At 47.7% G+C, this 25231-nt stretch overlaps 1 protein-coding gene across 1 annotated transcript in view; it reads right to left on the reverse strand.

Annotated features, from left to right (window-relative positions):
• LOC144822618 (uncharacterized) overlaps positions 1 to 25231 on the reverse strand; it is a 327297-nt gene that overhangs the window by 134459 nt on the left and 167607 nt on the right. Inside the window, exons 10-13 of the mRNA XM_078680351.1 lie at positions 21253 to 21392; positions 10098 to 10236; positions 7172 to 7314; positions 3099 to 3256 (exon numbers count right to left, since the gene is read on the reverse strand). Coding sequence (XP_078536477.1) covers positions 3099 to 3256; positions 7172 to 7314; positions 10098 to 10236; positions 21253 to 21392 — 580 coding nt within the window. The remainder of the gene's footprint in view (positions 1 to 3098; positions 3257 to 7171; positions 7315 to 10097; positions 10237 to 21252; positions 21393 to 25231) is intronic.

Here is a 25231-nt window from a genome sequence, read left to right on the forward strand (position 1 = left end):
ACTTTTTCACAGCTAAAACGGCCTACTTCTCTCAAAAAATAATGGACTCTCACAGCAAAACCAAGGACATTTTTGCAATTGTCAATGAGCTTTCCCTGCCTGATAGGGTCACCCTCCAACCTCAACCCACCCAAACCCTGTGTGACTCGCTAAACTCTTATTTTATCGATATGATTATAACCATAAAAAACAATATTCCGACCACTGCATCTCCTTTTCCTCCTTCCCTTCCCCCCAGGAACCTTAACACCTTGTCGGAGTTTCCTTCAATTTCCCTTCAGGAATTTTCCTCTCTTCTTCTTAAAGTCAGCTCAGGCTCCCCTAACGACTGCTGTCCCCCTCTGATCCTGAGAGAAGCTTTCCTTGCCTGTCCGGGCCCCCCACTGGCATTACTCAATAACTCCCTTGCTACTGGGGAGGTCCCTCGCTCCTTCAAACAAGCAGCTGTTCTACCTATTTTAAAAAAAAACAATGCGGACCCCACAATTCTAAGTAACTATCGTCCCATTTCCCTCCTTCCCTACTTAGGCAAGATTCTGGAGACTTATGTCACCCGCTGCCTGAGCTCCTTTATAGAGAAATCCTCTTTCCTCGACCCCCAACAAGCCGGTTTCAGACCCCTCCATTCCACTGAGGCGGTCATAGTAGCAGTTATGGACGCCCTCAGGAAAGGTGCTGATAAAAACATCTCTCAGGCCCTTGTCCTTTTAGATCTCTCGGCTGCATTCGACACGGTCGATCACGCCATCTTGACCGACCGTGTCCATAATGCTGGCATTCAGGGGGTGGCCCTTAACTGGCTCCGATCATTTCTCGATCAGCGCTCACAAGCTGTTCACTTGTCTACCTTCTCTGCACCCCTCACATCTCTTTCCTGTGGTGTCCCCCAAGGCTCTGCACTATCCCCTCTCTTACTTAATTTATATCTGCAACCCTTACTAGCGTCCCTTCGCAACTCCCCTATCACAATCTTTAATTATGCGGATGATCTCCAGTTAATTTTTCCCATTGATTCTTCCCCCTCCACCCGTCTAAATTTTCAGTCCACTATGCTGACTATTGCTGAGTGGATGTATCACAGCCAACTAAAATTTAACCCCACAAAAACTGAACTAGTACTTGTGGGGAGTCCCACTAACCCCTGGAATTCCACCTTCTGGCCAACCTCCCTGGGGGCGGCACCTACCCCTGTGAGAGCAGTGAAGAGTCTGGGGGTGATTATTTCTGAAGACCTTTCGATGAGACCTCAAATCAACTCGGTCACCTCATCCTGTTTTTTCCATCTCAGGCGGATACGCAAAATCAGTTGGTTTCTCACCAGGGAGGCCTTAATCCAAGTCATCATTGCTCTCATCACCTCCAGGCTCGACTACGCCAACACGCTGTATGCGGGTATTCCCGCCTGCCACCTCCATCGGCTGCAGCTGGTGCAGAATCAGGCTGCCCGTCTGATTTTTCGCCAGCCTAAACACCAGCATGTCACTCCCCTCCTTCGTAGTCTTCACTGGCTCCCGGTTTCCAAGCGCTGCACCTTCAAGCTGGCATGTTCAGTCTTTAAGGCCCTCTCCGAGGCAGCCCCAGCCTTTATCTCATCCGCCTTGACACGTCACATCCCCCTCAGAGCTCTTCGCTCTGCATCCCTCAACCTCCTGGTGGTCCCCAAATTCAAACGTAAGAAGCACGGCGGATTGAGTTTTTCTGTCTTGGCCCCCTTCACTTGGAACTCCCTGCCACCTGCACTTCGTCTATGTCCCAGTTATGACTGCTTTCGCAGTTTACTAAAAACCCGGCTCTTCCAGTCTGCCTATGAATAACCCCCCCCACCCTTGATCACCGCACTTGTCAAGAGCGCCATGAAACCGTCGGTGAAAGTGCGCGGTATAAATAATTTTAACGTAACGTAACGTAACTTACCTGCTGCACATGGTGCGTCATACTTGAGACTTACCTGCTGCACATGGCGGGCAGACTTGAGACTCACCTGCTGCATATGGTGCGTCATATTTGAGACTTACCTGCTGCATATGGTGCGTCATACTTGAGACTTATCCGCTGCACATGGCACGTCATACTTGAGACTCACCTACTGGACATGACGTGTCATACTTGAGACCCACCTGCTGCACATGGTGCATCAGACTTGAAACTCACCTGCTGCATATGGTGCGTCATACTTGAGACTTACCTGCTGCACATGGTGCGTCATACTAGAGACTTACCCGTTGCACATGGCGGTCCGACTTGAGACTTATCCGCTGCACATGGCTCATCAGACTTTAGACTTACCTGCTGCACATGGTGCGTCATACTTGAGACTTATCCGTTGCAGATGGTGGTCATACTTGAGACTTATCGGCTGCACATGGCAACTCTTACTTGAGACTCCCCTGCTGCATATTGTGCGTCCTACTTGAGACTCACCTGCTGCACATGGCGCGTCCTACTTGAGATTTACCTGCTGCACATGGAGCGTCATACTTGAGACTTATCTGCTGCACATGGCGCGTCAGACTTGAGACTCACCTGCTGCATATGGCGCATCAGACTTGAGACTTATCTGCTGCATATGGCACGTCTTACTTGAGACTCACCTGCTGCACAAGGCGGTCAGACTTGAGTCTTACCCGCTGCACATGGCCCGTCTTACTTGAGACTCACCTGCTGCACATGGCGCGTCATACTTGAGACTTAGCAGCTGCTCATGGCAGTCAGACCTGAGACTTAGCAGCTGCTCATGACGCGTCATACTTGAGACGTATCTGCTCCACATGACGCGTCATACTTGAGACATATCTGCTCCACATGGCGCGTCAGACTTGAGACTTATCTGCTGCACATGGCAGTCAGTCATGAGACTTATCCGCTGCACGTAGCGCATCAGACTTTAGACTTAGCTGCTGCACATGGCATGTCTTAATTGAGACTCCCCTGCTGCACATTGCGCGTCCTACTTGAGACTCACCTGCTGCACATGGCGCGTCATACTTGAGACTCACCTGCTGCACAATGGCGGTCAGACTTGAGACTTATCCGCTGCACATGACGCGTCAGACTTGAGACTTATCCGCTGCACATGACGCGTCAGACTTGAGACTTACCCGCTGCACATGGCGCATCTGGCCGCAGGTACTTGTGGTGGATGTCCCATGCTGCGCGATGCAGGAGCTGGCAGTTTGTCTGCTGGGCCTCGGCTGCCCAGTAGTCCTCCAGCTCTCTCCACAGCAGGAAGTTGTGCACCATCTGAGCACTTTCAAACCTTGGGAGAGGATGAGAGAAAGAGAAATAAGACGAAGAGAAGGAGACGTAAAGTGCTTGCACATCTCACTGGCCTCAATGCCTAGACTGATGCTGGCTCAGAGCGGCAATGCCCCGATGTAAAGACTGAGGGCTAGATGTAGGTAATTCATATTTACCGACTCTTAAATACCGAATTTTACCGATTCGGTATTTAAGAGTCGGTAAATATGAAGGGGGGGGATGTAGGTATTACAGATTCTGTAAATACCGAATCGTTAAGATTCGGTATTTACCGAATCTGTAAATACCGAATCGGTATTGCCCATTGATTCCTATCGGCCTTGAAGCCCATAGGAATCAATGGGCAATACCGATTCTGTAATTACAGAATCGCTAAATACCGATTTTAGCAAGGGTGCAGGGGGTGTCACTTTGACACCCTCTGGCACCCCAAAGACGGTCATGTGTGCCATGTGGCATACAGACATGCCCTAAGGGCATGTCTGTCTGTCACATGGCTAGGTGTGCATGCACACATGTGCATGCACACCTGGAATCGGTATTTTACCACCCAATTGGATTGGGTGGTAAAATACCGATTCTGTAAGGCCTTAGGGACTCTGAAGAGTCCCACCTACATCTGGCCATTACCAAATCGGTAAAAATACTGATTCGGTATTTTACAGATTCGGTAAATTTACCGATTCGGTAAATTTACCGAATCTGTAAAATCTGACCCCCTACATCTCAAGATGCCAAATACCGGTCGGAAACGGCAGAAAATCGGTATTTTCGGCCGTTTCCGACCGGTATTTAGACACCTACCTCTGGCCCTGAGAGGCATATCTACGAGAGCTGTGCATTATGTTTGCACAACACAACGTGTTATTTGCGTGACACAAACCTCTAAGCATTATTTTTGAAGCCACGCAAAGTCACTTTGCGTGGATTTGAATGTTTCTTAAAAATATGGAATAATACTACGCAAATCGCTGCAATGCATTACTCCGTGCAAGGGAGGCGTTCCATGAGTGTTGCTTGAGCGTTCCCACGCAATTCCCGTGGTTTTTGAGACATTCCCGGATTTACCAAACCTGGCAATTCACCAAAGATCCACCTCCCAAGGAGAGGCGGAACAAGAAGAAATATCTTTATTTCTCCTCATTACTTCCTCCTTCTATTTGCGCTGCATTCTGCAGCACACACAGAAAGAGGGAAAGGACACTCAGGATTCTTTTAGTGCAGGAAGGTGCTCCTTCCGGCACAGAAACAATCCTTCCTACAACACAGGCACCCTTTGCACCATGGAGCAAGAGTGGTCGCATTGGTGCGAGGCTGCCAAAACGGCGCACACTACCTGGAAGGAGGTGGAGCTCAAGGCTCATGTGGAGCTGTTAGGATTACCTGATTGGATCTGTACCACGACAAGGTCCATGGCTGGCCAGGATTGGAGTCAAAAGCGCCGGAGCCTGGAAAAATGGCACAGACAGCTGCTAAGAAGGGCAAAGGCAGGGGGCGTAGGAAACCTGCCCCTGAATGTACCTCTAGTGAAATGGATGGGGCACCTGCGGTGGCTGCCGTGGAGTCCACTGAAGAGGGCATCGCTGGATGACATAGACAAGGAGGCCCCACCAAGGAGGAGCTCTGTAGGGCACAAAGAGAGTGCCCAACCCTTGTGGGTATGAAGCAACAGGCTGTAGCCCACGCAGCAGGGGATGCCTCTGGTAGTCACCATATTTACTGGGAGGACAGCTTCCGTTACAGTAAGCCTAAGGTTCCTGTGAATGGGACAACAAGGGCCTTAGTGGTCCCCCAAAGCTACAGGGCCTTCCTGCTGGAGTTGGCTCACAAGAGACCCCTGAAAGGACACCTGGGCCAAGACAAGACCTTTGCAAAGTTTGTCCCACACTTTTATTGGCCGAGGATCAAGACTTCCTCAGATACATTCTGTAGAACTTGTACGACCGGCCAGGATAGCGGGAAGACAGGAAAAAGGCCCAAGCCCCCCCCGCCCCCCAGCACCCACTGCCAGTCATTGGCACACCCTTTGAGACGGTGGGCATTGAAATTGTAGAGCCTATGGATTCCCAAGGCAACAGGTACATCCTGGTTTGGTGGATCATGCCACTAGGTACCCAGAAGCAATCCCTCTGAGGACCTCGACTGCACCCGCAGTGGCAAAGGACCTGATGGGGATTTTTACCCGCCTGGGTTTTTTCATTTCTTGTATTTGTTATTGATATTTTCCCAGTGTAGTGACATGTTTGTATATCTAGTTTATGTGAATTGAGTATAGAAAATACTCCTAAAAAAAGGTTTTGAAGAGTAAAAGAAAAAGAAAACAATGAATAAATTCCTGATGATCATAATATGTGTGTATGATCTCAGTGGTGAATGAATGTGTGAAAAGATATCAGAACTGGCATTTGTGTTCTTTTTTTAACTTTCTAAAAGTGGCATTTCTAAAATAGTAATGTAAAAACTAACTACACCAGTAAGTAGTATTTATCACCACTATTTTAAACATACCAAACATTGCAAAGCTACTCCTTTCTGATCAGGAATTACCATTTCAAAAGTATATAAGGGAATTCTCTTGCCTATGAAAGGAGAAGGCCATACAGCAGTGAGAAAACGAAATTGACTGTCACTACCAGGACATGCCACACATTGTATCTGTATACTTCACTCCGGAGCAGAATATTTGAGTTTCAACAGGGTTAGCCCTGAAAACTCATGGACCTGGGTCAATTAGTAAGTACAAGGAAAAGTAGTCCGAGTTTACACAATTATGCAAAGTGTTCTGTATTTACTCCATTTAAATGTTCACCACAATTATTGTATCAATAATTAATACTTAAGCAATAAAGCTAGCAGTATTCAAGGTCTAATTGCATTTATTTTTGCAATCATGTAAGATTCTGAATTTTTCATCGCAGAAACAATTTTTAAGGTTTAAACATGTAATTGTCAAATCATTACATCAATATTGTTCTCGGTGAGGAAGGGAAGGGATGTGATAGGGTAGGTGAGGGACTGGGTAAAGGTGGTGTGACATTAATAGCATCACAATAAAATAGATAAGCCTTTACAATCAAGCTAATACATATGTTCCCAAATCACATCACACATATGTTACATCAATCCATTTCGTTAGATCCTACGCTGTGCTAGGTTGGTGTAGTCTATGTTTCGACCACCATGTACGTGAGAAGGGTTATTCTTGCCTCATGTTGGGGTCTTCATCAGGATAAAAAAGAGAACCTAAAAATATAAAGTCTAGCATTAAATGCTGGTGGTGGACTGTACAAGAAACCACAGGATATAATGGGATCTATATTTTGGCGGACGGGATATCCATCACTGTCCTCAAGATCTAATCCAGACCCTTAGTCCATGACTGTGTCATTCATGTTTCTCTTCCACCAAGTCCAGCATGCGTCGAGGGGCAATGTGTCACCCCACTCCAGCCGTTGCCTGATTCCACTATGAGTTACAGCATGCCCCCCTTTTACAAGGAGCACAACCATCACACAGCGTAGTACCCGTCAGTGCCAGGGAGTATTATGGCAATGTGTACTTTTTTGAGACCAGAAAAGCATTTATGCCTTTAGCCATTGTCTTTTTGTTGGTGGGGGGGAGGTGGTGAAGGCATGGCAGCTTCCTAAACAATAAAGTTTGAAAGAACTCATGACAAAACAAAACAAGAATTGCCAAAAGGCTGGCGGCCAACACCAGACCTATTGGCTTTGCCAATGCTTGTTTGGTTTTACTGTGGAATTTTAATGGTGTCAATTTAATGGTTGGAAATGTACGTCAACATATACATGTAAAAATATGGGAGCCATTTAAGAGAGCTCAATAAGACTGACTCAGGTCAGGTGTGCCATCTACGCTTTGCAGGTGGGAGTTAAGCTTGAGTGGAGACGGTCACCTGGTCAGGTAGTGCAGGAAGGGGCTGCCGGCTTCTCGGTCTCTCGATAGAGCTGCAAGGAGCTTCTCCAGCAGCTGGGTCTTCTGAAGGGATCGGCCGGAGTCTGGACATCGTGCTTGGGTTTTCGGGCCCAGCGGCAACACCTGGATCAGAAGCGAAGAGTGAGGTTAAGGAAGCTTGTGCGTTACTCAGCATCAGGAAAAGAGTTTGAGACGCTTCTAACAGAGACATCTTCGAGCTGTCTCTGTAGGGGAGTAAGATGTTTAGTTTGGTGATACTCCTGAACCCCGGAGCATGTTTTTAAGGAAGGCGATCCAGCTGAAGTCAATGGAGATATATTTTTTGGGGGTGAGGGGGCAGAGTGGTTCTATTGAAGGCAAGTAGAGTAGTGCAGAGTGCTTCCATTGGAGGGAAGATGGGTAGTGCAGAGTGGCTCTGTTCAAGGTTTGTGGGGTAGTGTAGAGTGGCTCAAAAACTACCAACCTATCTCGCTCCTCTCCTTTGTCTTGGAGAAAGCCATCGCCTGCCAGTTCACAAAATACCTCGAAGAAAACAACCTGCTCCACCTCTCCCAATCAGGTTTTTGGCCTAATGACAGCACCGAGTCTGCCCGATTGCAGCAACGGATGACATCAGGAGCCTCCCCGACCGAGGCGGACCAGCCAGCATCATCTGCAACCTCTCGGCAGCCTTCGACACTATCTCCCATCACACCCTCATCTCCAGACTCCACCACATAGGCATCCAGGACAAGGCACTCGACTGGCTCTCCTCCTTCCTATCCGGCCAAACACAGAGTATCCACCTTTCACGCTTCTTCTCCGCAAATACATCATATACAGTGACCTCATGGCTCCTCCCTCAGCCCCACCCTCTTCAACACCTACATGGCACCTCCGGTGCACATCGCCCGCAGCCCACCACAAGAATCAACTTCCAAACTACCATGACCAATATCTCCACCTGGATGAGGACCAACTGCCTGAAACTCAACTCGGACAAGACAGAGGTCATCATCATCAGGAACAAGCCCTATCCTTGGGATGACACCTGGTGGCCCCCAGCGCTTCTCCAAGCACCCACCCCTACTGACCACACTTGCCACCTCCGAATCATCCCGGACACCCAACTCACAATGAAGCAACAGATAAAAGCCGTCTCCTCTGCCTGTTTCCACACACTATGCATGCTATGCAAGATCTTCCGATGGATCCGCGTTTTAACCAACAAGACAGTCACCCAGGCCCTCATCTCCAGCCGAATCGACTATGACAAAACTCAACGCCGGAACCACCAAGCAGCTCCTGAATTGACTCCAAACCATCTAGAACTCAGCGGGAAGATTCATCCTCGTCCTTCCCAGAAGAGACAGCATTACCCCCCACCCCAGGACCCTCCACAGGCTCCGAGTCCCGAAGAAATGCCCCTTCAACTTCCTCACGCATGCCTACAAAGCCTTCAACTGGGCCCTCCTACATCAACAACCGCCTGACATTCCACCGATTAACCAGAGAGCGCCGATAGTCTATCCTCGTCTTGGCCCGCATCTGCGCAGCCACAGCGGAGGTCGCTCCTTCTCCTATGTCACCGCATAGTCCTGGAACGACCTCCCCCTCCACCTAATCTCTAAAGGACTTCAGGAAACAGCTGAAGACTCCGCTTTTCGACCACCACCTCTCCGACCAAGGCTCGCACAACCACGCAGCGCCTGGAGACCCCCCGGGGTGACAAGCTGCGCTCTACAAGACCCTCTGATTGATTGACTGAATGAGACACAGGGAGCTTAGTGACAAGGAATGGTGTTACAAATCAAACTATTCACAAAGCAGTATCATTAGTAAACAATGAATACAACAAAAATAGTTATGTTGGTAATTGATTAAAGGCAAAGGGTAAGTTTAAACAATAGGCCCATGTCTTGATTGGGCCACAAAAGAACTAAACTCTGTCCAGTGCTTTATTCATGAGAAGGGGGCTAAACAAAAAGGGCCCGATTCACAGAAGTAATCTGAGACAAAATCCCCGATTTACTACTTTTGATATTCATAGAAAGCATTTAGTAGTAGTAAAGTTAGGATTTTGTCTTAAGTCGGTCTTAAGTCTGTCTTAAGTCTGTCTTAAGTTTGTCTTAAGTTTGTCTTAAGTCTGTCTTAAGTTTGTCTTAAGTCTGTCTTAAATCTGTCTTAAGTCTGTCTCAAGTCTGTCTTAAGTTTGTCTTAAGTCTGTCTTAAGTTTGTCTTAAGGCTGTCTTAAGTCTGTCTTAAGTTTGTCTTAAGTCTGTCTTAAGTCTGTCTTAAGTCTGTCTTAAGTCTGTCTCAAGTCTGTCTTAAGTCTGTCCTAAGTTTGTCTTAAGTCTTTCTTAAGTCCATCGTAAGTCAAACTTAAGACAAAATCGTAACTTTACTACTGCTAAATGCCTTCTGTGAATACCAAAAGTAGCAAGTTTAGGATTTTGTCTCAGATTAGTTCTGTGAATTGGCCCCACAATGTTTTACTCAGACAAAAAAAACACAGGTTTGTATTGCTGTGGGGGCTGGAAGGAGTCCCCCTGTGGGATAAAACTCACAACTCTAAAGAGCTATGCCACACACTGAGAGGCTATGTAACTCAGGACTAACCCTGCTTAAGCAGGGCTTAAGCATGATCTCCAAAGTTGTCTGTGGGTGATCTGTGCACAAGCGCCTTGACGCCCTTGGGCTTAGTTTGCGCAATACAAATTGCTCATTCATTCATTCATGTCTAGATGGAACCAATGGGGACAGATATGATCAATGAACCATGGCTCTGAGGGGTTCCAGTTTTCACAGGCATCAAAATACATCTTTAGCTCTTGTGAATAAATGAACATGTATGTAGGATGTGCTACAGCTTCCTTCTATGCGCTTGAGCGTTCGAAGTGAGACACAGTGAAGCTGGAGATACTCACGCCTCCGCCATCCTTCCGTCCCTTCGTCCAACTCGTCCGTCCATCGGCAGCGACCGGGCGGGCTGAGTGGACCGGAGGCAGGAAGTCCACCTTCAGACCAGGCTGTGCCTTCGACCAGGACCGCGATTCAAGGCCGCCTCTGCAACAGGGAGAAATATAGTTAAATAATGGGGTTGGGCAGCCCCAGCCCCTTGGTGACATACCTGATTGACTTTAAGAGTCCAGGCCGCAAGGTATTTCCTGAAGCCACCACATTGCAGGTGAAGTCTGAGATGTGTAGGGCAGCAGTGTAAAGTGCCAAGAATCTACCAACGAGATGTTCCATTACCATCCTCATCCTCTTCCTCATCCCAGTACTCACTATAGGGCATATGTAGGGAGGCGATTGCGATTTGCAAACGGTGCTTTGGTATGTAGGTGCCACTTAGCAAAATAAGGAATCGCAAAAATTGAGATTCCTTATTTTGCTCAGGCATTTAGGGAATCGCAATTTTGCGATTCCTTAAATGCTATGTAGGGGTGCTTTTAAGATTGCGATTTTGGCTTAAGGAATTGGAAAATATCACCTACTTCAAGTAGATGGTATTTTTCCGATTTCCTGTCAAAATGCATTAAAAAAAAAAAAGTGCCATGTGGCGCACAGACATGCCCTTAGGGCATGTATGTGCGCCACATGTACTTACAGGCACATTCCAGGGGTGCAACAGGTGTCCTTTAGACACCCTGGCGCCCTTGGAATTGCGATTCTCAAATTGCAATTTTCTCATGGAATATCGCAATTTGAGAATGTACCCCCATTCATTCCTAGGGCCGCTTGGCCCATAGGAATGAATGGGACACTCCTTCTTTAATTGCGAGTGGCAATTTGCTAATCGCAATTAAGGAATGTTAGAGATTCGCAAAAAGATTGCGAATTATTACCTACATTCCATTTTGCAATTCACTATTTGAGAATCGCAAAATGGAAATTACCTACAAATGCCCCTATATGAGGTTTTACCTCTTCTGCTCCCTTTTCGCACACCTTTTTAAAGCTTTCTGTAGTATTATGATAGATTGTATTCATTTTAGAATGTTCCTGATTTGTTCTATTATGGAATGCTTCACGCAATGCATCCTTGTGCGTGTTCCAAAGAAATGTGATGATTTTGTATTGTTTAAATACCTCGTTGCTATTAATTCATTCATTTTAGTTTATAAAGAAAGGGGATGTGTAGTGTTATGATAGATTGCATCAGTTTTAGAATGTTCCTGATTTGTTCTATTATGGAATGGGAAACAACCTTTACAACGCAACTTTTACAACGCATTACCATTACAACAAAACTTTTACAACGCACATCCATTACATTGCATGCCATTATAACGCAACCATTACAACGCATGACACTACAACGCATGTCATTACAGTGCAGTCATTACAATGCAGTCATTACAACGCAGTCATTACAACGCATACCATTACAACGCATAACATCACAACGCATAGTACCCTTACACTATCCAACACTTACCCTACTGTTGCACCCTTCTGGAGTTAGAATAGTAATTTTTACCCCTACACTATCCAACACTTACCATACGTGCAATGTAATGGTATGCGTTGTAATGGTATGCGTTGTAAAGGTAGTATGCGTTGTAATGGAATTCGTTGTAAAGGTAGTTTTGAAAAATTTGTTGTAATGGCATGCGTTGTAATGGAATGCGTTGTAACGGATGTTGCGTTGTAACAAATGCGTTGTAAAGGTATCCGTTGTAAAAGTATGTGTTGTAACGTCATACATCCTTATGGAATGCTTCGTGCAATGCACCCTTCTGCATATCCTGTGTCTATTTGAATGTTGATGCTTGGCCCATATTCTGAATATCAGTACTCCTTCAGTTACACTGCTGATCTTCAGAAAGTGGACGCTCTAATAAATACCTCTTCAACTTCTCCTGGATTCTTGTGGATTTACTATATATTGATGGTCCCACTACACTTTCTTCCCTTACTATCAACCCTCCAAGCTCCTCCCATAAAACCTCCCTGTTCCCAAGCACTTCCTGTTCGGGCAGCGCAGCAGGAAGCGTTGCGGTGCTGCCCTGCGCCAAAATGTTGTCAATGAGGCTCCAAGTCTTTTGATACTTTTATTTGGCCCTGTCTGTCCAGCACGGTCGCAATGTCTCACACAGGATAAAGGGGTGAAATGGAATGAGGGACTCTTTTTATGTCTTTCCTAAGGTGGCTTGCACTCTGCCTGTGTTCAAATGAGGTATTAAAGGGATGTTTACTTTAGTTTTCATCCTCATGTGGTCTTGATGTATTCTTTACAGGGCACCATCACTTTAGAGTAACAATACTTATAAGTTATAGGGGGTTCAGCCTTCAGCAAACGTTGTTTGCTTCCTGTTGGGCAGGTCAGTGGTCTCCTGTTGGGGTCCTTTGTTATGTTATGTTAAAATTATTTGTAGAGCGCACGTTCACCAGTCGGTTTCTTGGCGCTAAATATAGGAGTATCCTGGGTACTGGTAGGTTATTCATATGCCGGGATAAACAGCCGGGTCTTAACCTCATCGACGCTCAGCTCGTCATGAGCCACGGTGCTCCGGTGCTCATGACGAGCTCAGCTCGTCATGAGCCGTGGAACGCTCGCATGCGGGGATAATTCCCCTGCTGTGCTGAGCATTCCACGGGAACGGGTGTGGCCTTGACGAGCTCAGCTCGCCATGAGCACACGAGCACCGTGCCTCATGACGAGCTGAGTTCGTCATGAGCCGTGGAACGCTCACAGGCGGGGATAATTCCCATGCTGTGCTGAGCGTTCCACGGGAACAGGTGGGGCCTTGACGAGCTCAGCTCGTCATGAGCCGTGGAACGCTCACACGCGAGGATAATTTCCCTGCTGTGCTGAGCGTTCCACGGGAACGGGTGTGGCCGTGAGGAGCTCAGCTCGTCATGAGCACACAAGCGCCGTGCCTGATGACGAGCTGAGCTTGTCATGAGCATGGGGTCGCTGTGCACCCCCCTCCCCCCAGCACATGCTGGGGAATTACCCCCGCATGGAAGGGGTTAAGAAGTCTCCAGAATATCTGGAAGTCTGTACAGGATCTGATGTTAGGGGAAAGGCCGTTCCAAAAATGAGGAATCTAATGCCACTTAGTCTCTTCTGTTTGCAGGTCGGGGTGACCAGGAGGTTCAGGTGGGTTGAGCGCAGATTGCGAGCACGTCTATATCTCTGAATGACGTTGGAAACAAATTTCGGACAGGAGCCGTGCAGAGATTTGAACATGAAATACCCGATTTTAAAAGCACAACGTTGTGTTACGGGAAGCCAGTGTAGCTTCCTCATTAGAGGGGAAGCGCGTTGCCATCTGGGCCGACGGAGAATCAGTCTCGCAGTCTGATTCGGCACCAGCTGCAGTCTTTTGATTAAATATGCAGGAAGGTCGAAATAAAGTGTGTTGACATAATCAATGTGGGAGATGACCAAAGATAAAACAGCCTGAACCAACGCTTCCCTAGTGAGGAGTCCTTTGCCCTCCATATATATAGGCGTCTTTGGGGCGCACGCATCAACATTGACAATAGCGATTCTTTAATTGTGATTATTAAGGAATCGTAATTAAAGAATCGCTATTGCCTATACATGTAGGAATCGCATAAAATTTAGCGATTCCTATAAGTTCCTTAATTGCGTCTCGCAAATTTGCGAGTCGCAATTAAGGAATTGATTCCCATTCATTCCTATAGGCCCAGAGGCTCATAGAAATCAATGGGAATTGCATGCGCAATTTGTGTGTACCCAATAGGTACTCGCAAATTGGGCATGCAATTTCAAGGGTGCAAGGGTTCCAAAAGGACACCCTGTTGCACCCCTGAAATTACAGTTTAACCACATGTTGCGCACACACATGCCCCAAGGGCATGCATGTGTGTAACATGTGACTTTGAAAAATGCACTTTAGTGCATTTCTCAAAGAAATTGAAAATTACCATCAACTTTAGATTGGTGGTAATTTGCATTTCTTATTAGCGAAATGGCTACTTTTTTTGTTTAATGAATTGCATTTAAGGAATCGCAATTTGTGATGCCTTAAATGCAATCGCAATTTAAGTAATCAAAAATTTAGCGATTCCTTAAATAGCGATTTTTGCATTTGGGATGATGCATCCCTGATGCAAAAATACCGGTCGCAAAGGGGCAGATTCTACGCATTTGCACATTTGCGACCGGTTTTTAGGTTGATACATGGGGCCCTTAGTCCTCTGAGCCTATTGTGTGAGCTCCTGTCGGACTGTCAAGATGGGCAGCAGTGCAGAAACAGGGGCAACCTCCCCCTCTCCTTCTCCGGGCCGAGGTGGTCGCTCTTCTCCAGAAGCGTACTAGAATTTACAGGAGTTGGTGAAGTCCATGTCAGAGGCTCATGGTCCATTTAGGGGTCGGATGGAATCTGGCCACCGTTCCATCCTGGTTCTTAATCCTCTGGTTTTTCAGGGTCCTCTCCTTCCTTGCTTTCATCCTGGCCCCCTCCAGAAAATGATGAAGATTTGGGGTTCCCAGATAACTCTTCTGCTCCAAGAGACACATATATTTATAAAGAGGAAATTAAGTCCATTCTGGATTATTTGTCTTCCAACTAGCAGCATCTGCTGATTCTGAGCAGCCGTGCTCCAGTGGAGATTGGTTCAGACAGTGCCAGAGACCTGCGGTTCCTAAACTCCCTGGTCCAGAGTGTTTTACAGAGAGTGGAGGGACCTGGCTAGAGTTACTGGTCCGAGGGTCCTAGATAGACTGTATCTCCTGGCATCGGGGGTTTGGACCTTCCTCAGGGCCTCTCTATTGAGCCCCCTGCTGGGTAATTTAATGGGTGAAATGAATGTGCAGATCCTAAGGGGGTAGGGGGAGTGCCCAGGTCTCTTATGGGTTGCCCTCACACACCCTGAAGGATGTCATGCTTCAATATTGGGCTGTGCTCCTCACTGGCCTGGCGCTGCGATGCCCGACGGGCACCCACGAAGGGGCTCTTTGCCCCGGTGATCTTTTAGGAGACAGCCATTGGGTGCGTGAGGGTATGTGATCAGGGTAGTGAATTGAGAGTGCCAAGTGAGTTTAAAATAGGTTTAGTACTGCCACGGGAGCCAGAGCAGGGGTAGGATGTCCGCTAGTTGCGCGCCACCCTTTTGACCAAGAAGCAGGGCCAATGGAAATAAAAAAACGTGGTGCACATGAAAGTCACCTACAGGGCTACTTGACTGCCATTAAATGATGAAAACAGAGCAGGGTGGAGCTGAATAGTAGCAGAGATAAAACAATGGGTCAAGATTCCCAACCTCGGTCTGGGAATTCTACTGCCCCTTGCCAGTCTCCAGGCATTCCTTCTCAGAGCTCCTATGCCAGGGAACCAGTAGGAGGTCTTCTCTGGTTTTTTTCAGGACTTTGGGGTCCGCGGGATCCAGGGCTAGTGGGTTCTGAGGTTATAAAAGAGGGTTGCACCATTCCTTCTTCTCCTGGTCTGAGGCACCCTCGTCTTCTGCCTGCTCCTCTTGCAGGACACAGCTCAAAGAGGGCGGCCTTCCTGGACAGTGTGTCAACATTATTCAGGAAGAAGGCTGTCATCCCAGTCCCACCAGGTCAACAGGGGGAGGGGTGGCATTCATGAATATTCACGGTGAAGAAACCTTTGGGGCAGTACAGAATGATTATCGATTTAAGACACCAGAACTAATTTATTTCAAGATGTGTTCCCTTCAGCAACTCATTCCTCTTATCTCTCTGGGGGATTTTCTACCCAGAATCAACCTGCAGGACGCCTACCTCCATGACCCCAAAGATCCAGCAAGCCAACGGGTTCTCAGGCTGTGTATGAGGATAGAGCACTGGCAGTTTCAAGTCCTTCCCTTTGGGATAAAAAAAATGTCTACTCGTGTGTCCACGAAAGTCCTGGCTCCCGTGATGGCTTACTTGCACGACAAGGCAACCAAAATGTACCCCTACGTTGACGCTCTTCGGATTCAGTCCAGTTCTCAGGCTTGGTCTGCTGTCTGCAGAGACCTGGAGACCTTTGAGTTTCTCCTCAACAGGAGCAAGTCTGTTCTGGTTCCATCACAAGACTTGGTGTACATCGGGCCAATTTCTGGACGGATGTGTGAAAAAACAACATTCTCGTTTCACTCAATCAGGAGATCAGAGCTCATCTGGGCTGGTGGATAAATTCTCTGGCATTGGTGCAGGGTACCCCCTTTGCACTCCTGGACTCCATGAGTCTTACCACTTATTGTGCTGCTAAATTATCGAATAATCTTCCCACTGACATAAGAGATGCTAATTCTCTCCTTTCCTTTAGGAAAAAGCTAAAAACTTGGCTGTTCTCTAGATAATTTCCCCCTTATTTTGTCCAAAGGTCTTACTCTAGTTCAGCGCCAAGACACCACAAGGTATTCGTGCGCTTTAAAAGTCTTTTTAACATTAACATTAACATTAACCACAGATGCCAGCAAATGCGGATGGGAAGCTGATCCAGGGAGAATGGTCTACTCAAGGTCTGTGGCCCTTCAGTGTGAGGGTTCTTTCTACAAACTGGAAGGAACTGAAGGCAGTGCTGGAGGCATTGGTGTTTTTCTTGCATCAGTTGTGGGGTTCATCCGCGGTGGTCAGGACGGACAACTCAATTGCAAAACCATACATCAACTACAAGTTTTGAACAAAGAATCTGCCCCTGAATCAGTTTCCTCTCCAGATAAAGGCTTGGCAATCAGGGTGGTTCACATTCAGAGGAGTCTCAACACTCAGACAGACAGATTGACTCAGATTTTTCCTGCACCCAGGAGTTGTCCAAATTCCCCTTGCGTTTTTGAGACCTGTGCAGCAGATAAGGGTTCCGTTCATAGATTTGTTTGCCAACTTTTCCAGTTCTCAGATTCCTCCGTTTTTTATCGAACTCAGGAGATTCATTCTCTAGGGGTAGATGCCCTTCTTCAGCCCTGGCCCACGGCTCTCCTGTACGCCTTCCCCCCTTTCCCCCTAATCTGGAAGGTCCTTCTCAAAGTCCTGAAAGAGAAGGCGGGTGTAATTTTACTAGTCTCTTGTTGGCCAAGGAGGCTGCGGTTCGCCCTTCGTCGATTCCTGGCGATATCCAACGAATGGATTCTTCCTCTAGTCCCCATTTCAATCCTTCGTCCAGCTCTGTCACTCCCATCTCTGGGCCGTCTTCGGCTGTCGGCTTGGAGGTTGAAAGGAGGGTCTGTTGAAGAAAGGCCTGTCCTTGCCTATAACCTTGGGGCCAGATGTAGGTCACCCAATACCAGTCGGTAATGCCGAAATTACCGAATTTCGGCCATTACCGACCGGTATTAGGCTACTGAGATGTAGGTGGCCTAGATTACAAATTGGGTAATTTACCGATTCGGTATTTTAAGGAATACCGATTCTTAATTACCGAATCTCACTGATTCGGTAATTTTTTCCTAAAAATTATCTACATCCCATTTACCTATTCTTAAATAAAGAATTGGCAAAATTCTGTATTTAAGAATAGGTAAATTAAGATTAGCTACATCTGGCCCTTGGTCTCTGAAGGCCTCCAGGAGAGAATCGACCTAGAACTTGTCCAGCCATCATTGGGCTTCTTTTGATAAATGGTGTCAGGCCAAAGTTTTCTCTTCCATGGAGTGTTCCCCCGAACCTATTTTATATTTTCTTCAGGAGGGTTTTGAGAAACATGTTTCTGTTTCTTCTTTGAGGCTGCAGTGGTCGGCTATCAGGGCTTTTAGATCTCCCTGGGGTGATCTAGAGCCTCTTGATGCCTTGGTTAGTAGGCTCTTTCGAGGATTCTTCCTCCTTCGACTAAACGTCAGTTTGGTTTTTCCTTTTTGGGACTTACCTCTGGTCCTTTTCTTTCATCAAGGTCTCCCTTTTGAGCCACTAGAGGAAGCCTCAGAGAGATTTTTGTTATTTAAGGTTTTTTCTTGGTGGCTATAACCTCGGCCAGGAGACTGGGTGAGTCGGGTTCTCTTCGGTGCCGCTATCCTTACTTGAACATGTTTGTGGATAGAGTCGTTTTGTCTTTGAGTCTTGATTTTCTCCCCAAGATTAACTCTCCTTTTCACTGTAATCAGGACATTGACCTTCCTTCTCTGGGGGACCCTCCTGTGGCTTCTTTGGATGCAGTAAGGGCTCTTACTGTGTAATTTAAGAAAAGTCTCTGTTTTCCTGAAGTCAGATTCCTTGTTTGTTATCTTTGCTCATGCCAATGGAGGAGGTAAGCCTTCCAGGTCAACCCTTGCTCTGTGGATCAGGACAGTAATTTCTTTGGCTTACAAACTTTCTGGTGCTGAATTTCCAATGAAAGTTGAGGCTCCTCCTGGGATGGATGGGCTGGGGTTTCAGTGGCTTACATTTGTGCCGCAGCAACCTGGCCTTCTCCGTCCACTTTTGTGCCTCACTATAGACTTAATGTTGCTAAGGGCTCTGCATTTATTTTTGCTTCTGGGATACTTTCTAAGGCGGCCGCCCAGATTCCACTGTAGACAGGTCAGACCCTTGGTTTGTCTAGGGATTACTATTTCCTGCAAGACTGACTTTTGGCATGTGGTGGGGTGTGTTTTGTTTCAATAACAGGGATGCACTCTTACATGTCTGTGTGTTCTGTCTTTTTATAGGTCTTGTTTGATAAGGTCTTTGCTTGGGTGTATCCTCATATAGTAAGGACTGGAAGGAGCAAGAGGATGGTAATGCTCGGATTAATCTTAAATACTCGGTTTCTCTCTTCCTCGTCCCAGTACTTATGGCTCTCCCTCCTTCTCTCTGGGCCTTATTTATGAGGCTGTGCGTCAATTTTACGCCGCCAGGGCGTCACTTTTTGTGACGCACCAGCAACGTAAAAAATGTGCCTTGTTGCACCATATTTACAAAGTGACACATCTGGGTAAATGCGTCACTTTGTAAACCCCTGCGCCACATTATACCTGTGCCAGGTATAATGTATGCAGGGGGCGGTGTTCTGATGCAAGAAAGGATCATAGAAGTGACGCAAGCCTCACAGCAGGCTTAAGACTGACGCAAGCCCTTTCACATGAGTTTAAGGACCCATTGCTGGAGTTTCGTCACTTTCGTGACACACCTTCTCCGGTCTGCGGCCCACTTGAGTCGAGTCAGACCCCGGCCTTCTACAGGCTGGACACCACCTCACAAGTACGTGAAAGTGCACCGAGGGAGGAGTATTTGTGGATCTTAAGTCTTGGCACTTTATTTTATATGTGGAACTGCCCAGCATCAGTCTGTACCCAACACGCTACTGCCTTGCACATTTTATTAAAGGCTGCTGGGGGTCTCTGCTGAGCTTCTGAACTCACCAGTGTGTCACCAGGACATGTCTGAGCGTCTCCAGCATTCACCACAGGGGACGCTGTGGCATGTTTTGGGGCATCTTTGGGACTGGATGGACTGACGAATAAACAACCGAAAACTCTGCTAAGCCCCAAGTTTCAAACATGCCTTAAATGTTCTAGGGCAGGATAATCAATTCCTCCCTAGCTCCACCCCTCAAATATTTGTGGCAAGTATTTCTTTGGGTGCCTTGAAGCAAATCACATGTAGCTCCAGAATGAGGTGCACCTATCTTCCTGCAACCACTTGCGCACACCTGGAGTCAGCGCTGCATGCTGCAGCCCTTTCATATCTGGCACTAGGCGCTGTGTGCAGCTGTGGTAATGTCGCACCGACCCTAAAAGATCTCCATTCGCTCCCAGTGGAAGCCCTGCTTGGTCTCTGCGGGGTCAGTGCATCTGGCTGGTAAAGTGACTCCCACCGGTTACCACAGGGCCCCCAGGAGGAGAGAAAAGTCTTCTTAACCCCTTTGGCGCTGATGACGGCTCCCGGTCGTCATGCGTCACGGTGGGCGTGTGCTGATGATGGCCGGGAGCCCTCATGACCACGCCTGCGATCGGAATGTCCAGCACCGGTGCGGAATTCCAGCCGCAGCCAGGGTATTAAAAGCGATAAATTAGAAGCAGCCCTTTACCCCAGCAGCGGTGCCCAGATGCGTATCTGACAGGAGCGTTCCAGAGGCATTCATTATTCACTAACAGCCACATGCATCAAGCTAAAAACCAGTCGCAAATGGGCAGATTCTCAGAATCTGCCCCTTTGCGACCGGTATTTTTGCATTTTGGATGCAGCATCCCAAATGCAAAAATCGCAATTTAGGGATTCTCTAAATTGAGATTCCTTCATTGAAATGCATCAAAGTCAAAAAATTAGCAATTTCGCTATTAGGGGGAGCAAATTACCATGAATTGATCTTCATGGTAATTTGCAAAAACATAGAAAAGTGCACTTTTGTGCATTTTTCAAAGTTTCATGTTGCGCACACACATGACCTAAGGGCATGTGTGTGCGCAAAATATGTGCACAGATTAATTTCAGGGGTATAACAGGGTGTCCTTTACACACCCCTGCACCCTAGAAATTGCATTCTCAATTTGTGATTCGCTAATTGAGAATGTCTTCCCATTCATTCCTATGGGCCTCTCGGACCATAGGAATGAATGGGGAGGTATTCCTTAATTGCAACTTGCAATTTGCGAGTTGCAATTAAGGAATATTAAGAAATCACAATTTTTAAGCGATTTCTTCATGCATAGGCTTTTGCTATTCCTTATTAGCAAATCCTTATTTTTCGCTAATAATGAATCGCAAATGGCATTGTTGATGCATCTGGGCCTAAGGCTCACTGCTCCTCCGTGCTTCATTTTCACAATAATCAGTGCCAGGGCCCTCGTCAAGAGGCCACTACAGCTTGCACCACCCATTGCCCCTACCAGCGCAGCCAATAACAGTGCCAACACAACTAGTAACCATCACACACCTAGCAGTGCGACAATTCAGACTATTCCAGGCCCCCAAAACTATAGGAAAGACTCGTGCCGCAGGCATTAGTCATTTTTTATGCATTTCTAATTAATAAACAAATGTTGTTGTGTTGATCTCTAAATGAGCAAAGTCTGCCACATGGAGGCGCTGTTTGTCTGAGTGCTGGTGGTGACAATTAAGTGCCGGTGCTAAGCACAGGAAACCGCCGGCTCAAATTAAGCACTGCTGCTCCTGCTTTGTTACCCTCGTGGAGGCCAGGCAGAGACCGGACCAGCTGCCCAGCAGATGTGAGCACAACCTACCTAAGATGGCCGCCCCGGTGCCGGTGGATCAGGAACCGGGGGACCCAGTAGGACCGCAGGCGCCTCAGCGCATCATACTGGGGTCGGCTGAAGGCTCGGAAGGTCAGCCCTACATGCTCCTGGGCATCACGGATCTGCACCTAGAGAGAGACAGGAGAAAGGAGACAGAAGGGGCAGAGGTGGCACAGATTACAAGTTGTGGCAAGGAAGCAATGGCACAAGTCCTCTTTAACCTTCGCAGAGTCACCCCGTGCATGCAGGTGACTGGACCACGCACTACCCCAGAGGGAGACTGGGAAACACCCTGCCTGGCCCAAGGCCCATGCCCTGCCTCACTATGTGCAAGTTACCTGCCCATAGGTGGGCAGGACTGAAGTTCATCAGCAGAGCTGCAGAGGACCAGGGGCTGGAGTCTCAGGGAAACTGCAGTGTTGTGGGATAGACCCAGGAACAGAAGTGAGGGGCATTGGCAGAGCTGTGTGTGCCTCAATGCTGGAGAAAGCAAAGCGCAAAGGAGGCTGATGTACACCGCGGAACTCTGCATTTGTGCATAGAGTGTGTGTGAGTTTGGGCTTGTGAAAGTGTGTGTGTGCCATGGGATATCAGGAGTGTGGAGTGAGGTGCACTGGCAGAGCTGTGTGTGTCACCTCGTATTGGAATGCAAAAACATCCATGTGATGGATGGAATGCTTGAAATAATCTCTGCCACTGGAAATCCCAATCCATCGTTTTTGGCCCATCGCGTCACCTCAGTTTGGACCCAGCCAAATACTCTAGTCTACCCCCCAAACCTCTCCAAAACCGCTGCTAAATCATTCAAGCACGCTACCCTAAAAAGACACCCAGAGACGCTGATATCTGACCTGCGATACAGCTTGGACATCGGCACAGTCATTAATGACCTTATCTTGTACTCCAGAAGAACCACCTCCTGGCGCAAAACCCTTGCGCACCTTCTCAATATTCGCTTAACCAGGAACATTCCATACGGCACCAAGCTCACAATAGCACCCTCCCCAACCTTGCGAGCTGACCTCACCATCACCCTCTACAAAAACGGCATTGTTCTAATCTAAGCCTCAACCAATAACCTCAATGAATTCGCAAACCTTTTCGCCCTCCTCAGAAACAATGTGCACGACTCTGATAGGGTAACTGACACACGCACCAATGACCCGCCGTCCTGCTAGCCTAACATGCCTAGCCATCCACATACCAACCCCCCAAGGGCTTCTTTCTCAGTTCATCCTATCCCCCCAACATGCCTCCTGTCCCTGGCTACAGAATCTCCCCTACACCTTTGATCTCCTCTCAACTAGCGCCCCCCACTGACGGGGAGACTGATCCGCTCCCAAAGACCCCTGTTTTTGATAGAGCTAGCCCTCTAATGGCTCCCACCACTGATCACCCTTACCGTTATAGCTCGTCCCCCGGCACCTCTAACAGAGCCGCCCCTAAACCTCCGACCTCGTCCCCGCCCGCCATCCACCCAAATCTCCTCCAAAGACCCTGGAGTCTGCTCAAACCAATCCATCTCCCCTTCCACCGTTACATGCTCCCTGGACTGCTCCTGAACCTTTGAACCCCTGCCCTCTAGCACCCCCAGCTTATACTGATCTTGAAACTCTGCACTCCAGAGCGGCTAAACTCACCCAGAGCGTTCATGGATCCATTCTGGACCTTATGAACCTCCTTAACCTTGCCGAGCTCTCCCTTGCCAACCTCAAGTCACCTCATACCTCCCCCCACCAAACACCAAGCCTCCCAAGCACCCACTCCCGCTACCTCTGAGACATCTTCACCCTCGCAAACAACCTTGCCTCCTCTCATAGGAGGACCCCCGAGCTCTCGCACTCGCTTACAACTCTCCCACCGCCACCGCTAATCCTCTAGACCTCACGGGAAACAAAATCATAGCCATCCTCCAAGACCACCATTCGGTCCTAGCCATCCCCCGTCCACTAGATACGAGTCCTGGACAACCCATCAGCAGGGTCCCCATCAACCCCAACAGGCCAGCTACCCTCCATAATAGAAGTGTGGTAAAAAGCAACCTGGCGCCTGTATTACTATCCGTCCAGACTCTTGACACTCCCCCAGACTCCCCCCCCTATCTGGTCTTTTAATCAAATGCCGTTCAGCAGTCAAGCATGCTGCTGAGGTTGCTGACCTCATCCTGAACAAAAACTTAGACCTAGCTATACTAACAGAATCTTGGCTCAATGAAAACTCTTCCCCTTTCCTGGACTTATTAGTCCCTCCCAATTACAACATCTCCAGACTGGACAGACATTCCAACAGGAAAGGAGGAGGCATTGCCTGCATCTACCTATCCTCCCTTCTTGTCACAGAACACTTGGCGCACTCCACCGACTCCTGCGAATACCTCGCACTCTCCATTTGCAGCAACTCATTACACCTTTGTAACTTGCACATTTTCTTACCACCCTCCAGGTTCTAACGACTCTTTCACCGATCACCTCTTGGAAATCATCACAACTAAGATTTCCTCCAATGCCACTGAGATTTTCCTGGGTGATTTCAACCTGCACTGGAATGGCACCAAAGATCCCTACGTCAACGCCATCAAAGACCTCCTAACCGACCAAGCCGTCACTCAAGCCTGCTCTCTACCAACCCACTCAAAAGGGGCCATCCTTGACTGGATCATTTCTAAGGAATCCTCAGTCGAGCTTATCTCCATAGACCCATGTGACTGGTCAGACCACCACTCCATCTCTTTCATTTTACCCGGGACCCGCAAGACAAAGACGCCACAACCGGTGATTCCCAAACGCTGAACTAGAGACCCTAAGAACCTCGGCCTTATGAAACTAGAGGCTCGCTGCAAATCTTACCTCCCCCTCGCACATAACCACGGTCAGCGACCTCAATGAACATTACTCGTCATCCATTTCAAAAATTCTGGACGACCTGGCCCCTCTAAAACTAAAAAGGGCACAAATCAAAGATAGAAACCCCTGGTTCACTGGTTCCCTCAACATGGAGAGGAGATCCCTACGGCAATCTAGGGACAACACCCATCTGCAACGCACCTAAAACTTCTCCGCCAGGCGAGAAACGCCTACAACAAGCACATCCTCAATTCCAAAAAAGAATATTTCAGATCTTAATTGGGGAACGCCAAGAATAGACCCTGCAAGCTCTTTGAACTGGTCAAACTCCAATCTAATAAACTGTCTAAAACACCGAAAGAATCCCCCAAGTCTCTAATATCGTCAGATGAATTCTCCTCTTTCTTCGCTGATAAAATCACAGCATTTGGAATTGAACTCAGTACGGCCACCTACTCTAAACCCCTTCCTTTCCTGCCCCCTTTTTCCGCACCACCCACTCTGGCCTCACTTAAAAACCAAGCCCGCTGGACTGACTTCGAATACTATAATGTAGATTCCATCTCCAATATCCTTTCTACCTTAAACACAAATAACCACTTTAATGACCTGCTACCTTCCAACTGCCTCGCTGCCGCCTCCCAATCCATCGTTCCTTGCTGGACTGCAATACTCAACGCCTCTCTCCAGCAGGGTTTGATTTGGGACCCTTTGAAAGCCGGCCAAGTCCTCCCTATTTTGAGGAAACCATCACTGGATCCAGCCTCCCCAGACAATTTCAGACCTATCTCCAATATCCCGCTATTAGGCAAAGTAGTGGAGAAGTGTGTACAACAACAACTAAGTCAGCACATCAACAACTTCCACCTACTAGATGACTTCCAATCTGGATTCAGACCGGGGCATAGCACTGAAACTACTATGCTCCACATCCAAGCCCTAGACCAAGGCAAAACCTGCCTTATAATGCTCCATGATCTATCCTCAGCCTTCAATACGGTCAACAATGAAAAACTACTTGAACGCCTCAAATTCAGGATGGGTTTGGATGGCGTGGTCCTAGAATGGTTCAGGTCCTTCCTCCACAACCACTCTCAGAGATTCCTCATCAACTGCAACCTATC

This window comes from Lissotriton helveticus, chromosome 3_1 (assembly GCF_964261635.1).
Source record: "Lissotriton helveticus chromosome 3_1, aLisHel1.1, whole genome shotgun sequence".
In the NCBI taxonomy this organism is placed as follows: Eukaryota; Metazoa; Chordata; class Amphibia; order Caudata; family Salamandridae; genus Lissotriton; species Lissotriton helveticus.